This window comes from Thamnophis sirtalis, unplaced genomic scaffold (assembly GCF_051295495.1).
Source record: "Thamnophis sirtalis isolate CommonGarterSnake01/CBP01778 unplaced genomic scaffold, rThaSir2_p1.2 scaffold_12, whole genome shotgun sequence".
Classification (NCBI taxonomy): Eukaryota; Metazoa; Chordata; class Lepidosauria; order Squamata; family Natricidae; genus Thamnophis; species Thamnophis sirtalis.
Window position 1 is genome coordinate 39,192,232 of NW_028261392.1, and position 20,730 is coordinate 39,212,961.

At 40.0% G+C, this 20,730-nt stretch overlaps 1 protein-coding gene across 3 annotated transcripts in view; it reads right to left on the reverse strand.

Annotated features, from left to right (window-relative positions):
* Positions 1-800: 800 nt before the first annotated feature.
* The window catches only part of ASMTL (acetylserotonin O-methyltransferase like), a 28,163-nt gene continuing 8,233 nt past the window's right edge, over positions 801-20,730 (reverse strand). The window contains exons 1-11 of one of the 3 annotated variants that reach the window (XM_014065077.2): positions 19,162-19,996; positions 17,564-17,628; positions 16,502-16,563; positions 13,824-13,932; positions 9,688-10,096; positions 9,382-9,544; positions 8,463-8,647; positions 5,131-5,263; positions 4,272-4,415; positions 3,618-3,740; positions 801-1,129 (exon numbers count right to left, since the gene is read on the reverse strand). In XM_014065077.2, the coding sequence (XP_013920552.2) occupies positions 915-1,129; positions 3,618-3,740; positions 4,272-4,415; positions 5,131-5,263; positions 8,463-8,647; positions 9,382-9,544; positions 9,688-10,096; positions 13,824-13,932; positions 16,502-16,563; positions 17,564-17,574 (1,554 nt within the window). In that variant the 5' untranslated portion in view covers positions 17,575-17,628; positions 19,162-19,996 and the 3' untranslated portion in view covers positions 801-914. Of the gene's footprint in view, positions 1,130-3,617; positions 3,741-4,271; positions 4,416-5,130; positions 5,264-8,462; positions 8,648-9,381; positions 9,545-9,687; positions 10,097-13,823; positions 13,933-16,501; positions 16,564-17,563; positions 17,629-19,161; positions 19,997-20,730 lie in introns of those variants that run through there. The other 2 variants (XM_014065076.2, XM_087726878.1) reach the window with 2 other exon arrangements.

A 20,730-nucleotide genomic window follows, 5' to 3' on the forward strand; every position in this document is an offset into this window, starting at 1 on the left:
GCGCACCGATCTCTGTGTTTTTCGCATCGGGGCATGCTCTTGCAGCACACCCCGATGCGAAAAACACTGAGATCGGTGAGTTTGGGGCTGCTACTGCGACACCCAGGGAGGAGAAACCAAACCGCGCGCCTCTCCCAGCTGCTTTCGGGGCTTCCTGGAGCGCCAAGAACCTTCGTGCCGCTCCTCGCGACTGCAACAGATGTCCAGAAGCGGCTTTTGGGGCTAATGGGGATTGGATTTCCAGCTCGATAGCTTCTGGACGTCTATTGCAGTTGTGAGGAGCCGAGGAGAGTGCGGAGAAGAGCGCCCGATGGTTCTTGGCGCTCCGGGAAGCGGGAGAGGCGCGCGGTTTGGTTTCTCCTCCCTGGACGTCGCAGCAGCAGCCCCAAGCGCACCGATCCCTGTGTTTTTCGCATCGGGGCATGCTCTTGCAGCACACCCCGATGCGAAAAACACAGAGATCGGTGCGCTTGGGGCTGCTGCTGCGACGTCCAGGGAGGAGAAACCAAACCGCGCGCCTCTCCCGCTTCCCGGAGCGCCAAGAACCGTCGCGCGCTCTTCTCCACACTCTCCTCGGCTCCTCACAACTGCAATAGACGTCCAGAAGCTATCGAGCTGGAAATCCAATCCCCATTAGCCCCAAAAGCCGCTTCTGGACATCTGTTGCAGTCGCGAGGAGCAAAGCAGCTGGGAGATCTTTTTCCACATATAAAGCGCACCGGGTTATAAGCCGCACTGCCGATTTTGGATCAAATTTTAGGATTTTCAGTGCGGCTTATAGTCGTGAAAATACGGTAATAAAAAGTAGAATAGCATTTCCATACAATTCACCAACAATTCAGAGACATCAAAATCAGAAATAGAAATAGTATTCTGGAAAACTGAAATAATAAATTCAATGCTATTATACTGTACTAAGAAGATAGTTTCTTAGAGCACAAAATTACATCTAGCAGATTTCCTGTTATTTTAATCTGTACATTACTGAATCCATGTTCTTCTAATAACTCTTGGTATTCCAATGCATTTCTTTCCTTGCCTTCTGTCATACTGAGAGACTGGAAAACGGCTCTAGCAGGTTTTATTCGCTTTTCATCAAGCAGTATTTCTGCTATTAGCAGTGCAATTCCTATATTAAAAAAAAATAATAACATGCAGCTAGTCTTTTGTTAATGTTTCTTATCCTACATGAAGCTTTTCCTGTTAAAAGGAAAACAGGATTATATTTTTTAAAAGATCAAATTATTAACATTTTAAAACAAGTATAGACAATGTGCATTACCATTCCCTCCAACACTATTTGTGACCTCCCAGAGCATCCCCAAATTGTATCACATAATTCTGCAACAAAACATTGAAAGTAAGCACTTTCTAAACAGTCACAGAGATTAATTTCCCCTTGCAACATAACTGCAATCTGGTAATGTGAACAATAATATCCTCTTACTTTTAAATATAAACAATTCTGAATATGAATATCTGAGAAAAAGGAATTTGCCTCTTGTAGGTTCATGGCTTTTGATTCTGACCTCTTATTGAAACCATGATGCCAAGAAGGAGTTTATGACTCTTTTCATGCAAGACTAATGAAGAGATCTCTTTTTAAAAAAATAATCTGAAATAGTTTTCACGATCTTTTTCCTTCTAGATATCTTGAAATTCAATTCATATGCAAATGGACATTATACATGCTGACATCCAGTATGGCAGATCAAGAAGCCTAGCTTGAAGTATTACCTGGGAGGAACCCAAATCAGAACTGTAATGAAAAGACTACCACCATAGTAGTAGTGGTACTCGTTTTAGTAGTAGACTACCACCATAGTAGTAGTGGTACTCGTTTTAATCTTCATTAAAAGTGGAAGCAGCCATAAGAGATAACAGTGATATGGGACTAAAGCCCAAAGATCCTTTCCTTTTGTGCGATAATCCTGATCTGGCTTCTCCCCTGCAACCACTATTTAAACTGGAAAACAAACCCAGCTACAGTGAATTTATTTTTATATTTTATACAGTAGCTAGCTTGCTCTCCAACTTTGTCTGAATTCAACTCCATGAACATAGAATCAAGATTAAAGTACTTTGAGAATTTCTGAGTCACTGGAACAGTAGAATTTACTTCTGACTGAATAATTACAGGATTAGATTGCACATATTGAATGTGATGAGACTAGGAATTTCAGTGGTTAGCATTTATACAAGTACTTTTCAAAATATGCAAAGCAGACATACATTCAGCAATATTTACAACAATCATACATTGCTTTTTATGTATGGAGGCACAGATCAAACTACAAGTAGACAGAATTTTACAGAAATTTTGGTTATCGTCATTAAGTAGATCACTATATGATTCCATTTTATGAAGAGTTTTTATGATTATCATAAAGTGAGTAACTGGTTATCAAGCAGATCCAAACTTTCCAGTGCTTTTTTGCCAGAAATCTTATTAAATGGGAGAAAGCTTAACCAGTCAGTAGTCAGTAGATTTGCTCTATTTAGATGTGAATGGAATCACAACCCACCCATAAAATTTTTCAATTTTCGTGGTCACATCAATTCTATACATTATCCTTTGGCAAGCAACACTTTGTTAAAGATTCTGTAAGTTTTAAGGCTGTGAGAACCCTTCCAAAAAAGTGCTTTGTAGCACATGGAGGCACGTTTGAGGCATCAGCATCCATAGCATACTGCTCTAAAGACAACTTTATATGAAATAAATACACAAAGTTGTTAGATGAGGTATTGGGATTCTGGGAAAGCCACTGGTAGGCTGATTCTGCTACAGCATCTTGGTCAGTGAGACTGAAAAAGTACTGAATCCGTTTGAACACTGTAATGGATGGCATAAAAACAAAAAAACAAAAAAAATTCACAAGACTTACTACAGAAAGATAGTTCTCTGATCCAGGAAATTGGTTTTCTTTTTCTTCCTTTAAAGGCTAGTGTAGAGGAGCCAATCAGGGTAAATTGTTCTAACCAGATATTATTCTGGAAATACATTCTGAAGATTCAGCTGATGTAGATCATGGCTGTCAGTGATCAGCTGATAAATCCAGGGACTGTAAGCTGTGGTTTCAATCCAAGACTTTTTTAAAGTACTAAATGGCTTTGAACTCAAATACTTGAAGACTTGAAGACTTTTCACACTTTTATGGTTTTCTACAGAGGCTTTTCTTCTAGTGCCTGCATTATCAAAGGCAGTATAGACAACAGATAGAAGTATATACTAAGCAAAGGAACTGCTGCTATGGGATTCCTTCTTCAAAACCTGAACCCTCCTTGAGCCCAAGTTGATTTTCTTTTCAGTTTAAGGCAAGAATGTTATTTTTCAGCAAGGATGACTGTTTTTACATTTTAAAAAAATGTTAAAGCTTTATCTGCTAAATTATGGGTTTTGGAGATACAATAATTAGTTGTACTCTGAATCCTGAGAGACAGAAGTTTGTGAAGTTTTAAATAAAATGCTTTGGAGTTAAAGATTAGCTACAATTCAGTTTGTCTTAACATCATTAGCTTTCAAATTTAATTGAATGAAAAACATCATCCATATAATTATGTAAATGTAAAACCAATAAATCAATTAATATGGGGAGGAGGGGAATTTAAACTCTTACCTTGCTTGGAAAGAGCAGAGAGTTTGTTTAACAGTAGAGAAATCTTTTCCTCAGAATAATGATGTAAAACCCTTGAAAGAATATAAAGATCTGCTTCTGGAAGATTGTCTTTGAAAATATCACCTATTTAATGAAAATATTTTTCATTAGTTCACCCAAAAAGTGATTACATCTTCAACTGAACAGCTTCATAAACAAAATGAAACATGAGATATAAATAAACTAAAATAAATAAATAAGCACGCTTCAAATGCATGCAGAACATCCCCAAACATTTTTGGAGGGAAGAATGAGAAAATTTTATTCTTACAATATTCTAAAAAAAACCTCAGGGCAACATTTAACATAATGCACATAGATTCAAATATAGTGATCAGGTCGTAACATATTCCCATAAATTCCTGGATGCAAAAAAAATCAGGCTAAGCAATCCACTAACAAAAAATGTGAAGCATATTTTGGTCAATATTTTCATTAGAACCAAGTTGTTAAAATAAATCCAGATAGCTTCATTTGCAGTCACATACATTAACATTTTATTGCACAGATAATTGGAATTTTATTGAGATCTTATTTATGTACTACTCCTGCAATATAAGGTCTTTGGTTTACAAGTGCCTTGGTTTGGTCTACAAATAGCAGAAACACCTTTACCTGATACAAAGGATACTTCACAAGCATTTTGTTTTGAAAGTTGACAGCTGGTGACATCCGTAATAACTTCAGGAAGATCAAGGACAATAACTTGCATTTCTGGATAGATCTGGACTAGATCATAAGCTAAAGCTCCAGTGCAACCTGCAGAGAGAATACATAGATTTATTTTAGCACTCTTGTGTTATTTTGTTATGTACAAAAAATGGGAAAGAAGTTCAGATTAAATGCATGTTGTGTTTGCAAGATCTTCAATAGAATTTATACTCCCCACCCCTCCAATATTTTCCTGGTTGGATGCAAGAAAAATAAATTGTTAAGCTTTTCGGGAACTATTCAAATTCTTGATCTGGCATAAAATTATGTTGGTATTATATCTGTTGTCACTACACTGGTCCTAATCTGTCTGTTTCTATTCCCAATCATATGATTTCTCTCCAAGTTATTGGTGACAGATTTTACATACCTTGAAAGGACACTATTTTAATATTAGTACAGTTAAGAATAATTTAAAATTTTCTCTCTGGGGACTGAAGAAAATGGTATGGAAACATGATGGAATTTTTTTTACTGGGGCATGATGCACCATGACCAGATATAATAGCATTTGCTAAACAAAAAGTTACCCCCCTCTCTTATGTAATTTTGAACATTTAAGTTTGAAGGCAGGGACACAAAGACATTAATCTAAAACAGTGTTTTGACTGTATATTATCTCTCTGAAGTAGTAAAAAAAATCCTGTAATTATATACCATTAAGATATGTTATATAATCTTTACAAAACTATCCATTTAATCACAAGTGTACATTAGAACATTTTATGTCAATATGTAGAGATAGTAATGTTATAATATATACCTCCCAAATCACATACAACTTTGAATTGTGAAAGATCAAAAGCTGTGCCGATGTCTCTTGCTGTCACTTTGGAACTGCTGTCCATGGCTCTCACAAAACGTTGCTTCACCCCTGCAGACTGACAGTGGAAATCCTTAAAAAAGAAAGCGAGATCACAAAACAAGAAGATAAGGATACTGTATATTAAAATGTAGATCTTGAAAAAAGATCTGAAACAGTTTGGTTTCTCCTCCCTGCCTAACTTGTAAAGCAACGGCAGAATTATACAATCCAAATAAATTATATTGCTTAAAATTACATGACATTTATTAAAGCATTTTAGAATATCCTACATATAGAAAAAATCTGTTCTCTGAATCATGGTAGGGAAAGTTAACTTTGCATGAAAAATATCAGGAATAAGTAAAACAGAGATATTTTTATGACATACAGAAAATTAATGGCTGAAACCCCAGGGCACAATAACTATTTTAAGATCTTATCTTATGATTAATATCCAGCCAATCAGAGATAGGAATTAGGCAAATGTATATATTTTCCAGCAAGACAATCATAATTGTGGAATGTCCTACTTGAGGAGATAAGTCTCCATTATAGAGGCTAATCTTATAGACCAATCCCACGGTTCCACCACAAAACCGCGATGTCCTTATGCGCGCCGACATAAGTGCGGAGGCAAATCCGCGGCGTCCGAAGCGCTAAGAAAAAAACGACCCTACCGCCGCAACAACAGCGTGGTGACAGAAGGGCGTTCTACATGCTTCGTTCTTTGTCTCCAAAGGTAGCCCTCCTCCTCCAGCTGACAACGGCAGCGGGCACGGGGCAAAGCGGGCTGCCCAGCAGCAGCAGCCCGTGGGAAGGGTCCAGCTCAGCCGCGGGGGGCAGCAGGAAGTGGAGGAGGACGTGGCAGCGGCGGCGGCTGAGGCTCTCCCGGGGCCGGCGAAGTGGGCTTGCCCGGTGGCGGTGGCCGCCCATCCAAGGAGATGTTGTTGAGGAAGAAGAGGGCGGCCTGCCTCTGCTGGGCAAGCCCGCTTCGCCGGCCCCGGGAGAGCCTCAGCCGCCGCCGCTGCTGCGTCCTCCTCTGCCGCCAGCGTCGGCGGCCCGGCCCCCCGCGGGCTTCCTGCTGCCCCCCGTGGCTGTGCTGGACCCTTCCCGCAGGCTGCTGCTGCTGGGCAGCCCACTTTGCCCCGTGCCCGCTGCCGCTGTCAGCTGGAGGAGGAGGGCTACCTTTGGAGGGAAAGAACAAAGTATGTAGAACGCCCTTCTGTCGCCGTGCTGTTGTCCCCGCGGTGATGACGCGCGGTGATGACATCGCGACTTTAGCGACGCGATTTAATCTCCACTATTTTGCGTAGCGCGGTTTTGTCGTGCCACGAATCCCACAGAACCACTCTGGCTAAGGAGAAGGCATGACATCCACTGGTACACCTGCCGAATGCTACTCATGAGGAAACCTCAAGAGTTTCAGTGCTAAGAAAACCATTATGCTCTCAGCCATGATAGAGTCTTTTAAGGACACTGAATTTGCTCACTTACTTTGCTCACTTACTTTCAAATTTGCTTTTGGAAATTATCTACCGTGTTTCCCTGAAAATACAAAAGGGTCTTATTTTCTTTTGCCCCACAAAATATGGAGTTGGGCTTATTATCAGGAAGGGCTTTTTGTTTTGGGGTTGCCGGGCCGCTGCTCCCTTGCGAGTGGACTCCTGAAGCATGGTACTTCATGGCTACTTCGCCCCTGAGGCTGTGCCCAGCTCTTTGGGAGCCTGCTCGCAAGGGAGCAGCCACCCAGAAACTCCCCCCTCCGGCAAGGCAGAATGTCACTCCACAACCTAGTGGTATCCCCAAGGCGCCAAGCAACGTGAGCGCCTTCCCCCCCCTCCCCGCTCCAGCAACTTGGCATCTTCGGGATACCGCTAGGTCGGTGAGCGGTGCTCTGCCTGGCCAGAAGGTGGGGTTGTCCAGGGGTTTTATTTCCGGGGGTGGGCTTATACTTTTGCCCACGCGAAAAATGTGGCAAGGCATTAGTTTCAGGACAGGTCGTATTTTGGGGGAAACACAGTATTCAGCTGCTACCTTAAGGATATTACTGGTAGAAATCTTCAAAATGACAAGTTTGAAAAGTCCTTGATGAGTTTACTTTTGTTCTTAAAGAAAAATTGACTAAAAGCTTAAGAACTTAAAGAATTAGAAATAAACAGCAAAAAGTTAAATAAGAAAGTGATTTAAGAAAGTTATAAATGAATTAAGGGATCAGATAAAACTTGAAATAATGGAGTATTAGGAATTTTGTTATAAGTTTGGAAATAATTATATAGATGAACAACACATTCAGAGGAACCAATTTGTTTAGTCTATCTTAAGTCACAACAGCAACTTGAGACATTATGATTTCAGAAACAGAACACGAGAGGGGGCTATAGATTCCAGGCAGAAAGAGAAAAGCAAAAGTGAAAAATTTATTGTTTAGTCAGCATTGAAACTTGCAAAATAAAATAAAACGCTTGATATTTGAAATATTTCAAAAGATTTTTAAAGAATGGGGTCAAACACTAGCAGCTTCAATTATGATTGTTTCTATGGATAGATTATGTCTAAAATATTAATATATTACTGTTGCAAAAGAGAATATTTTGGAAGATTGACAAGATAGAGATGAAACAAATTTTGCTTGATGTAGAAATATGAGGACATAAGGTATTTTCAAAAGTATTGGAAAACAAAAAAGTTAGTAATATAAGAAAAAAAAAATACAATTAAAATAGAAATTTAAATAACATTAAGAAATTGACCTTTACTGAACTTACAAAAGAAGTTGGTTGGAAGAAATTTTTAGATAGAAAAATGGGAGATCAAATCCTATAACAACACCTGAATAAACTAAAGATTCAGGTTGTTAAAAGCAGAAGGAAGGAGTACAAAACTGGTTGGTTCAATTAAGTTTAAAATAAGACATGTTTGTATAAATCTATGATCCTTTTTTGCTGACCATAGGACTGAAATGTGAATGAATTACAGATTTATGTATGGGTAAAGGAGTTATATGAAGAGATATTTGCATGTAATGTTATAGGGAGTGGTGAAATATTGTTTGTATTTGTGATTAAGACTGAACATTTTTTCTTTTTCTTTCTGTACATGTTTTATTTTCTTTTTATTTTTACTTCTTAATTCAATTTGTATTTTCTTTTACTATTGCTATTAAAAAATAAAAGTTGAAAGAAAAACAAAAATATGGTAAAATATGCCTAGTAACCTTTATATTTATTTTTAAGTTTTTTTTTAAAAAAAAGTATTTACCTTCATTTTAAAAAGCCTAGATTCTTCCCTACCTGAAACAAATCATCCACTTTTTTCTCAGATGTATGATGTATCTGTGAAGTTCCTTCTTTAACTGCTAACTCCAAATGTGTAAACAAAGGCCACAGGTGGTCATTACAATGAAGAATATAGTCATGAAGTGAATATTCACTATCGGATACCAGGCATAGATTTGTCAGTTCTGCATTACTGTAACCTTTAAAGACATTTTTAAAAATTACAAATACAAATTACAAACAAAAGCTTTTTAAAAAAATGGTGTACCAAATTCCAGAAATTTATAATTGTTTCTTCACAGATCAAACACTACGACTGCATGTAATTAAGGAATTATCTTTGCTTATTACATTTTGCACATCTCTTTGCCATGAAAATACTAAATATTTTTTTAAAAAATCCAAAATTCATGGTTCTTTAAAATGGAGATATAAACAATTTGAGTAGACTGCAAATGCCAACAAGAAAATGTTCAGGAAGTAGCAATGATTTTTCCCCAAAGGACATAGCAATCCATAATAATATTCCCACTACCCAATCCCAAAAAGCTAAACATCACTTATAAACATGCTAATACCCTGAAAATGGATAATTTGAAATTCAAAGACAAGTAACATTTGAGAGAAACCATTTTAAAACAGAAAACTCTTTTCATGACTCAAAATTAAGGCTGTCTTCCTCCCAGGACGGCTGCAATTTTAAGAGAAGCTAGAGACCAGGCAATTAATTCAACACCACAACTGGTTATGTGCTAGGGTGGGCTTTTTCTAAGGTCATTCCAAGTTTATTTTTCTCCACATGCACCTTTCCCCCCCCTAAACTATGTATAGGTTTGCTCTACTTATATTCTAATTACATTTGGATGGCATTAGGATATAATGTACTCAAAGTATTCTACATTTTCCTACCAGAGTAATTTTAGAATAAAATGACCTTGATGATTCTTTTCCAACAGACCAAGAGAAGCACAGGCATCGAGTAATCTTTCTGTTCCACGTAGGGAAGTATTAAGTTGATTTGCCACATCTTCTGTGGTCACAGTGCCCCTATCTTTAAGAAGATCAAATATTTTCAGCTTACATGCCACAAACAAAACCTGCAGATTTAGGAAAAATATTTAAATGGAAATTTTGAATCCCACAGCTAAAATGATTTAAGCTGTGACAAATCAAAGAAACGCTATAGTCCATGTTGTGTAATAAAAATTAAATCCATATTGCCAAATAACAAATGTATTACCTTTGAGCCTTTAAATCCATCCAGAAGGTCTGTAAGTTTAGAGAGGCACTGTGTTACGTTTCTTGGTATTCCATTTTGAATTTCCATAAGTATCTTATAACTGCAATTGCTCTCTTTGCATTTTCTCAATTCCATAAGTCCACCATTTGTTAGCCTTTTGGCATCTTCCATTTTTCCATTATCTGAAGAATCACAGTCTCCATCACTTAGAATCTCAAAAGTCTCCACTGAAGGGATAGAGTCACATTTTATATGATGTATGGTGTGCTTCGGGGGTGGATAATACAGTTCACCTAGTTTTTTGCAGAAGTGATTCAAAGGAAACCCAACCACATTCAAGAAATCTCCATGAACATATTCCACCAACATTCCCCCAAGGGCTTGGATCCCATATCCACCAGCTTTGTCCCTGAAGAAAAAAATGCATGTATATGAACACACACATTCAGGCATGAATTTAAAATTTTACTATTTGACTTTTTAAAAAAAATGTTTAAAAAACCACTAGTTAATAAATTAATAAAATGTATGACATTAAAAACAAAATAGCCAGGATTAAAGCTCAAGAGTTTCAGTTAAGATTCTCTTTAGACTCTTTTTAAGAACTGGAACTAATGGCATAACACCATTCCTCAAAATATTTTTTCCCCTCAGAACAGAAATAAAAAGTGATTTTAATTGCTAATGCTATTGTAGCAATTTTTAAACATAATAATCAAATGAACTTCATGCTCACTTTTTTGTCATTTACAGCTCATTTATAAACTTGCTATGAATGCTAGTGAATAGTTTCCACCACTGATAATTTCATTTTTGTGAGAACAGAAATGAAAATTCTATTATGCTATAAATCCTGGGCCCATTTGGGAAGCCAGGTTCTGCCTGCCACAAGCCAGGACAAAGGGTGAGTGATGGAGGAGTAACACCTCCTTAAAAAATCTTGGCCCAGCTGGCCCAGCTGGTAGCACCTCGTAAGGGCCCCTTTCCAGGGTTACAGGAGAAGACAGTCAACGGTTTTGAAGGCGGAAGAGGCAGATAAAGCGGCAGAACCATCTTCTAGAAGGGAAACTCTGATTACAAACCTCTACTGCCTTGTGGCTATATCCATTACTGGAAAAGGCTTCAGGAGTCAGTCTCGAGGCAAAATTCGGAGCCGGAGTCCCGGAAGCAGTTCGTGACTGTGTACAACCATGTTCTGGTAACTCCTGGGATGCAGCTGGAACCAATCGTATCGGCTCTGCCGTTCCATTGGATTATTTCAGTGATGTGGAGAGAGGGGATCAGCTGCTTGGGTAGCAGTCTATCCTCCATATTAATTGTTAAATCGGCGGCAGTAAAGACGAAGAGGCGTCTGAGGTAACCTTCAAGAACCGTTTATTACAGGCAAGAACAGTAACTGTAAGTAGACCGGCACCTCTCCTCCGTCTGACAGCCTTTTATATGGAGCTGTCAGACGGATGAGCCAATAGCCTTTCGTATGACAGCCCGGCAACTCGCAGGCGCATCTGATTGGCTAAGACGTGCCTGGCTGCTGCCGAGCTGTCATTCGTAAGTCCGAGGACTTACGAGGCTATTACACAAATCCCTGCTGACGTCAGAGGCAGTCTTAGTCCAATATAGTGACAAGCTGCCCCTGACTTTAGCCTGTGACGCCTCCCCCGTGGGTTTGGGGGCGGTTCTGAGCCACGTCCTCCCCAACGGCTCAGAAGCCCCCATAGCTTTTTACTCCCGGACACTTTCCTCCGCCGAGAGGAACTACAGCCAGATTGACAAGGAGGCTCTGGCTGCGGTGTCCGGGATTAAAAAGTTCCACGAATATCTCTATGGTCGGCACTTCACACTCTACACCGACCACAAGCCTCTCCTTGGGCTTCTGGCTGGCGATAGGCCGACCCCCCCCATCCTCTCCCCTAGGATGACCCGATGGACGGAGTTCCTGGCCGCGTACTCCTACGCGCTATGCTACCGTCCGGGCAAGCACCTAGGGCACACCGATGCCCTTAGTCACTGCCCCCTCCCTTGCGAGGACCCCCAGCTGGTCCCATGCCTCTCGGTCCTCTCCATCGCCGAGCTGGGCCTGCCCCTGACCTCCACTGACATGGCCTCCCACTCTCAAGCTGACCCTGTCCTTTCTCAAGTCATGGCATGGGTCCTGAGAGGTTGGCCTACAGAGGCTGTCCGCCCAGACTGCCGGGCCTTCAAGGCCCGCCAGCTGGAACTCTCCCTCCACTCCGGCTGCCTCCTCTGGGGCGACCGCGTGGTCATCCCATCGGTCCTCCGCAACCAAGTCCTACAGCGGCTCCATGCCGATCACCCCGGGGTCGCGCGCATGAAGGCGCTGGCCTGCAGCTACGTGTGGTGGCCCGGCCTGGACTCCGAGATCGAGGCCTGGGTTGCCCGCTGCGTCCCATGCCAGGAATCCCGCCCATCTCCCCCTCCCGGGAGTGGGAGATGCCCCACGGGCCCTGGTCCCGCATTCACCTAGACTTTGCGGGCCCCTTCCACGGCCAGGTGTTCTTGGTGGCTGTAGATGCATACTCTCGCTGGGTGGAGCTAGTCTTAATGCACTCCACCACAGCCGAGAGCACGGTGCGGGCCCTGCGACGGTTGGTTGCTACCCATGGGTTGCCGGACACAGTTGTGTCCGACAACGGCCCGCAATTTACATCTGCTGCCTTCCAAACATTCCTGGCCGCCCAAGGGATCCGCCATGCACCAGTCGCCCCTTACCATCCGGCCAGCAATGGCCGGGCGGAAAGGACGGTCCGATCGGCCAAGGAGGCTTTGGGCCGCATGAACCGAGGCAACTGGCAGGCAAGGGTGGACGCTTACTTAATGGCACAGCACTCCACACCTTGCCCACTAACACGGCAAAGCCCCGCGGAGCTGCTGATGGGTCGTCGCCTGCGAACCACCCTGGATAGACTACACCCCTTCTATTCAGGAATTCAGCCTGGCAACCTGGGGTCTCCCTCCCGTTCCTTCCTTCCCGGGGATACTGTTTGGGCTCGCAACTATTCTGGGGATCCTCGGTGGGTGCCTGCCACCATCACCGAGATAACAGGACCCGTCTCCTACAGGGCCAGAATATCCAATGGCACCATGTGGCGGCGGCACCTGGATCAATTGAGGAGCTGCCACAACCACGAAGATCCAGCTCAACCCATCCCGCAGAGGCCGGCCACCGATGCCTCGCAACCGGCCCCAGTTCCGCAACAGTGGACGCAAACAGATGATCCAATGGCCTTCCCCAATTCAGGGCCTCCGGGTTCGCATCAGCCCTTCGTTGGCCTTTCCTCCGCCTCTCCATCCGAGCCCGCAATAAACGCTCCCAACATTTTAGGCTTTCTTAGGCCCAGTCGTCCCCAGCCCCAGGCCGCCTACCGGCCTATTCCAAATCCACCGCCATCCTCAACCGCGCCCCCTTCGCCCAGCCTACTTCATCCTTGGGTTCCGCCTTTCCAACCAGGCCGCTCTTCTGACGTCACCTGGAGCTCCACTCCCCGCAGGGAGGAGCTCTTACAGGGACATCCGCTCCAGTCGACGCCTGCAGTCCAACTGAGGCGTTCAGGGCGTGTCCGCCGTCCCCCCGCCTACTTACGTGACTACGGCTGCGCCATTTCTGATGCATGCGCATCGCTGGGGGGGAAGGAGTGTAATAGCCTCGTAAGTCCTCGGACTTACGAATGACAGCTCGGCAGCAGCCAGGCACTTCTTAGCCAATCAGACGTGCCTGCGAGTTGCCGGGCTGTCATACGAAAGGCTATTGGCTCGTCCGTCTGACAGCTCCATATAAAAGGCTGTCAGACGGAGGAGAGGTGCTGGTCTACTTACAGTTACTGTTCTTGCCTGTAATAAACGGTTCTTGAAGGTTACGTCAGACGCCTCTTCGTCTTTACTGCCGCCAATTTAACATTAATCTACCCAGGCCTTGTGCTCTGGAGAGGACACTCCAGCTTTACCTCTTTCCAGAGCACGATACCATAGTCTTTTGAGCCTGAAGGATGCCAATGTATGCAAATTATGCTACCTTCTCAAATATTTCAGTGCCATTGATATTTATTTACATTGTGAAATTGAATTTCCTAATGCTATAAGTTTTTAGTCCAATGCAGTGAAGCTTATATTGCACTTACATTGGCTCACCGCTGTGGATATACTCCCACAGAAGTTCCTCAGAGAGCTCGGCAAATTTGACTTTTGTTTCTTCAAAGAACTCAGTGACTCCAGTATCTAGATAATCATCTAAAAATGCAGAAGTATGGATAAAACCAATAATATATTGGATAATAACATCAAGATGAGCTACTTTCATAAGACTTACTCCTGGTCTTCACAAGCTATAGTCCGTAAAGCAAGTTTTTGTCAGCATTTTGAAAAAGCTTTCAAGAAGCTTGAAGCAGTATATCTGCACTAAAAATGGACATTTTGTCAAATTTCACATTCAAAGTATTTCAAAACATGTGTTTCCACCAATCCTATCTAGAGATTTGTTTGTACTTGAGTACAAATGCTGGATTGCCTAGTTCACAATGACTTTGTCTTTTCAGAGTGATCCTGCGCCGAGGTGGCGCAGTGGTTAAATGCAGCACTGCAGGCTACTTCAGCTGACTGCAGTTCTGCAGTTCAGCTGTTCAAATCTCACCGGCTCAGGGTTGACTCAGCCTTCCATCCTTCCGAGGTGGGTAAAATGAGGACCCGGATTGTTGTTCGGGGCAATATGCTGACTCTGTAAACTGCTTAGAGAGGGCTGAAAGCCCTATGAAGCGGTATATAAGTCTAACTGCTATTGCTATTGTTGGAAATAGTTTCATAATTTCTCTGGCTTTTCCAGTCAATAACGTCCTATCGTTATCAACAGCACAGAACTGTTATAATTTGGAAGGCAGTAGCAAAACATAATAAACTAAATTGCTATAATACAGAAACAAGTTGCAAAAAAATATCTTTAGTGAGGTAATAGTATCATTTAATAGTTAACCAATATTCATCTCCAAAATATTTTTTTGAATAGAAATGCAAATTAAGTTTTTCAAAGGCACTTGTTCATTTAAATCAACAAAGATGTATATCTTGTATTAAATAATATTGAAGTGGGCTGTAAACACCAAATTTGAGATTTGGAGTTAATCCCCATAATTTAGCAAATATTCAAGCTATGTTTCTGCACACATTTGCCTAGTTGTCTCACTGTATTCAATGAAATATATTTTTAAATAGATTTGTATAGGACTGTGTTATAAGTTACTGTTATTTTCATTAATGCCACACATTATTCAATAATATTAAGGTTTGTTTTATTGCCTAATAAGTCACTTGCTTAGATGTATTCAAAGTTACTGTATCCACCTTTCCAAAATATCTGGAAATCTAACCACACAGGAACTACAGAATGTTCTGAATGCTGAAAGTGGAAGTACTTAAAAATTAACAAATTAAGCCAAAATCAGTAGATTTGGCATAAGGGTAGGTGACACCCACTTCTCTTAGAACAATTTCTAAATATTACTCTAAAATAACTTTCAAGTTGACTGAGATGTACAATTTGAAATCAAAAGATTCCTGAAAATTTAAAATATACATATTCTGATTACAAGAAATTCAGTCTAAAAATCATGTAAGAATCAACCAAAGGTAAAATATAGTTCACCTTAAGTGTAAAGAGAACCATGGTGGAGTAGTGGTAAGAGTGCAGTATAATTTCAAGCTAATTCTGCTAACTGCCAACAGTTCGAGTCTCACTGGCTCAAGGTTGACTCAGCCTTCCATCCTTCCGAGCTTAGTAAAATGAGGACCCAGATTGTTGGGGACAATATGCTGACTCCATAAACCACTTAGAGGGGGTTGTAAATCACTGTAAAGTGGTATATAAGTCTAAGTGGTTTTGCTAAAGTGGGGTACAAGACTTAACTTCACTCACACATCACAATACCACTTAGACTCATGTATCACTTCACAGTGCTTTATAGCCTTCTCTGAGCAATTTACAGAGTCAGCATATTGCCCCCAACAATCTGGTCCTCATTTTACCAACATTGGAAGGATGGAAGGCTGAATCAACCTTGAGCCAATGAGACTCAAACTGCAAAACTGCTGGCAGCTGGCAGTCAGAAATAGCCTGCATTACTACATTCTAACCACAGCGCCACCAGATGAGGTTTGCACTGAGTTTAACGAAAGAAAAGATCACTGTATCAGAATGAATACCTTATTATGTATTCATTGATTTACTTGTACACTATAGTCTCTAGACACTACCTGTAAAAAATATTCCATGCTAGAAATTATTAGAAAAGGTACTGAAAATAAAACTGTCAGCTGTGCAATATTGTTAAAGAAATCCATGGGATGTCTACATCTGGAATACATGTACACAGTTCTGTTTACTTGGAGATGTTTAGCTATGAACAAAAATGACTAGGAAATATATCTCTCTAACAAAGAAATATCACATGATGAATGGCATGTAAAACATGGATATGTTTTACCTATATCCCCAAGTCAAAATGCTAGGACAGCTGACCTTTTCTCTTGGGATTTACAGAGAATGTCAAGTGATTCTACTAATGCCATTTAGAAAAAGTCATGCATCTATTGGGTTTGAATGCTTGCAATGTATCATTTTTAGAAACGGGAATTAAAGCTGTTCTAAACCACCTTGAACTCCTGGGAGAAAGGTAGAATATATGTCCAACAACCAAGGATTCAAGTTTCAGAACTTCAATTCCTGAAATCTCCAGACTCAGGGTGATACTAAAGAGAGGACAACTATACAAATAATGAAAACTGATCTGATGCAAATATCTTATATTACCTTTGCTACTGCAGTGAACAATTGCAACACCTGTGACAACACTATGTTCTTTGCCACTTAACCTATTAAAAAGAATAGAAAATTAGTCGGCCATCATTTTGATAAAATGCGGTAATGCATTCTCACATATTATGGTATAAGGCTTCTCTCTCTTTCTCTCTCTACATACATACATACATACATACATACATACATACAGATTTATGTAAATATGTATGAATAATGTCATTGTGTAATACATGGGACAACCCAATATTTGCATATAGGCCTAAAGATATGTACCCATGTAGTATGGCTGTATTGCTATTATCCTTCTCACTTCTCATCTTCTCATTTCTTATCTTTTCTCATCTTCTCATCTTATCTATTACCTTCTCCTATTGCTAACTTATGATTTATCATTTGTTGTTTATATCTTATGATTCATGATTGTAGCATGATTTATGATCTATGACCTATCACTTATTGTTTGTAAATACACAGAGAATCTATGCACTGGAGATAAATTCATTTTGTGTCCAATCTTATTTGGCATCCATCCATCCATCCATGTAGACTGCTAAACTATGGTCTAAATCAGTGTTTTCAATCTTGCAATTTAAAATGTGTGGACTTCAACTCCCAAGCATGCCGGCTGGGGAATTTTAGGACCTGAATTCCACACGTGTTAATATTGCTGACATTGAGAAATGCTAAGTAAGGACAGGTTTTTTTCAGACTAATGAACAGTTACAAAAAAAAAGGATTCAACTCTTGTATAATAGCATAAAGTCTTTCAAATCCAACACAGTTCTGTTAATAATACATTGAATATCTAAAATTAAAATTAAAATGTGTAAAAACAAATAGAAATGCATTAGTAAAATATGCTGCATAAGAGATTAGAAATCAAAGCCTAGTGTGTTATCCTACACTGTTTAGATTTGTCTCATACTAATATTATTTAACAAAAAAATGGGGGTTTTTTGTATCTATTTAAGGCTAATGTAAAAATAATGCATTGCAAATGGTCAGGCCTATATAAAAGCATTATTTGCTTTTTTATTAATTTAAAGCATATACCTGGAAAGCATCTTATAGGCATCCTGCTTGTCCACTGGTTTTTCCAAAATTTGTTTTTCTATAGTCTGAAATGGAAAAGTATACATATTACTATGTACATCTCATTCAGCTAAAAATATGAAATTATCCAGAAATAAGAGTTTCACAATTTGCAGCCATTAGGTTCTAAATAAAGTTTGGAATAGTGTGCCTATACTTTCTATGTAGAAATAAATTATGTATCCAGTACTTGTTACAAAGAAGATACAAACAATGTGCATTTTGAGTAGTTAATTGTGGGTAAATATCTCTTAGGTGTATCAAAATAATTTCCTTTGCAGCCATAGCTCAAATAATACATAATATATATATTTAAACATTTTTCCTTTAGTTTTATGGTGCCTTTAAAATGTATGCTGATTAATAGTTCTTCTTACAATTGTATTTATCTATACAACTGAATAATGCTTTATCTCACACTTGACAGAAATTATCTATTAATTAAAAATCCACTTTCTGCATGTGTTTTGCAAGCAGAACAAATACTTTTGCCTTTCTACAGAGACATTTGCCTTTCTACAAAGATATGAACACCAAAATTAAAATAGTCATAACCCAAATACTCAACCAAATCATATAAAAGTGAATAAAATGAAACATGTTAAGAAAAGCCATAGAAATACTATTAAGGATATAGGAATCAATCTGACACCAAGTTGAACTATTGGTCCACATATTATTGACATTCATTAGCAGCAGCAGCAACAAAAAAAGGGGGGGTTACCCCATTCTGACTTGGCCTTTTGCCAACACATATGTGTTTATTCTTTTTGATAAAGTGGCTCTCTTTAGGACAAAGTGCCACAGCACAACTTTAAAAAGTTTGTGGTGCTGGAATTTTCTGAATGAAAACATAATGAAAAAATCAAAGAACACACTGATTTAATCACATTTTGGATAGCTATCATAATATCTCTTCTAGTATATATTGTATATATAGTACTGTGCAAAAGTTGTAGGCAGGTGTGAAAAAATGCTGTAAACAAAGAATGCTTTCAGACATATAAATAATTGTTTATTTTTGTCACTTTTCAAAATGCAAAGTGAGCGAACAAAAGAAAAATATAAATCAAATCAATATTTGGTGTGACCATCCTTTGCCTTCAAACCAGCATCAATTCTCATAGGTACACTTGTTCAAAGTCAGGGATTTTGCAGGATTATAGTCAGGTGTATGATCAACCAATTATACCAAACAGGTGCTAATGATCATCAATGTCACACGTAGGTTGAAACCCAGTCATGAACTGAAACAGAAACAGCTGTGTAGGAGGCTTAAAACTGGGCGAGGAACAGCCAGACTCTGCTACCAAAGTAAGGTTGTGAAAGATAGTTTCATGTCATGGCAAGATTGAGCACAGCAACAAGACACAAGTAGTTATACTGCATCAATAAGGTCTCTCCCAGACAAAGATTTCAAAGCAGACTGGGGTTTCAAGATGTGCTGTTAAAACTCTTTTGAAGAAGCACAAAGAAAGAGGCAACGTTGAAGATCATAGACGCAGTGGTTGGCCAAGGAAACTTAGTGCAGCAGATGAAAGACACATCAAGCTTATTACCCTTCAAAATCAGATGTCCAGCAGTTCCATCAGCTCAGAACTGGCAGAAACCAGTGGGACCCAGGTACACCCATCTACTGTCCGGAGAAGTCTGGCCAGAAGTAGTCTTCATGGAAGAGTTGCAGCCAAAAAGCCATACCTCCGATGTGGGAACAAGGCCAAGCGACTAAAGTATGCACGAAAACATAGGAACTGGCGTGCAGAAAAATGGCAGCAGGTGTTCTGGACTGATGAGTCAAAATTTGAAATATTTGGCTGTAGCAGAAGGCAGTTTGTTTGTTGAAGGGCTGGAGAGCGGTACAATAATGAGTGTCTGCAGGCAACAGTGAATCATGGTGGAGGTTCCTTGAACGTTTGGGGCTGCATTTCTGCAAATGGAGTTGGAGATTTGGTCAGGATTAATGGTGTTCTCAATGCTGAGAAATACAGGCAGGTACTTATCCATCATGCAATACCATCAGGGAGGTGTATGATTGGCCCCAAATTTATTCTGCAGCAGGACAATGACCCCAAGCATGCAGCCAAAGTCATTAAGAACTATCTTCAGCGTAAAGAAGAACAAGAAGCACTGGAAGTGATGGCATGGCTCCCACAGAGCCCTGATCTCAACATCATCGAGTGTGTCTGGGATTACATGAAGAGACAGAAGGATATGAGAAAGCCTACATCCACAGAAGATCTGTGGTTAGTTCTCCAAGATGTTTGGAACAACCTACTAGCCGAGTTCCTTCAAAAACTGTGTGCAAGTGTACCTAGAAGAATTGCTGCTGTTTTGAAGGCAAAGGGTGGTCACACCAAATACTGATTTGATTTAGATTTTTCTTTTGTTCGCTCACTTTGCATTTTGAAAATTGACAAAATAAACACTCATTATTTATATTTCTGAAAGCATTCTTTGTTTTACAGCATTTTTTCAGACCTGCCTACAACGTTTGCACAGTACTGTATATGTCCCTCATTATAAACAACGGTTCATTTCAACGCAAATGAATGACATAAAAGATAATAAGGAAAGTGTAAACATTTTTTTCTCAGAAGTATAGTATGGTATAAAAACTATTTCCAAGGAAAGTGAAAAACCACATAAGAAAAAGACTTAAGTTCAATAGAACATAAAACATTTATTTCACAAAACAGGAAACTGCACTGTTTAACCTTTCTTCCATCAGGAGAATGAAAAGCTGATAAGAAGCGTTCTTTCAATTTGTCTAAACTGATTTTCAAAAACAGTTGCCTTATCACACTTCCAGTATCTTTCATCCTCAGACTGTGTTTATGTAAAATGATTACTCATTTCCCATACTAAACTAACCCCATTATAATAGAATTAAAAATACCAATATTGAATAGACAAAAATGATGTTTTAAATATCTATTATGTGTGTGGATCCAGGAATACAATAGATTTACACAACTACAGGGCGGGGCATAACCTTTTCCTAGGGGGTCACAGCAACACTTGTAATAACAACACAAATAATTCATACACCATTCGAAAGCCCATCAAAAACTGAGTTTATTGACACGATTTAATAGTCAGTATGACCACCATTAGCCCTTCGAACAGCA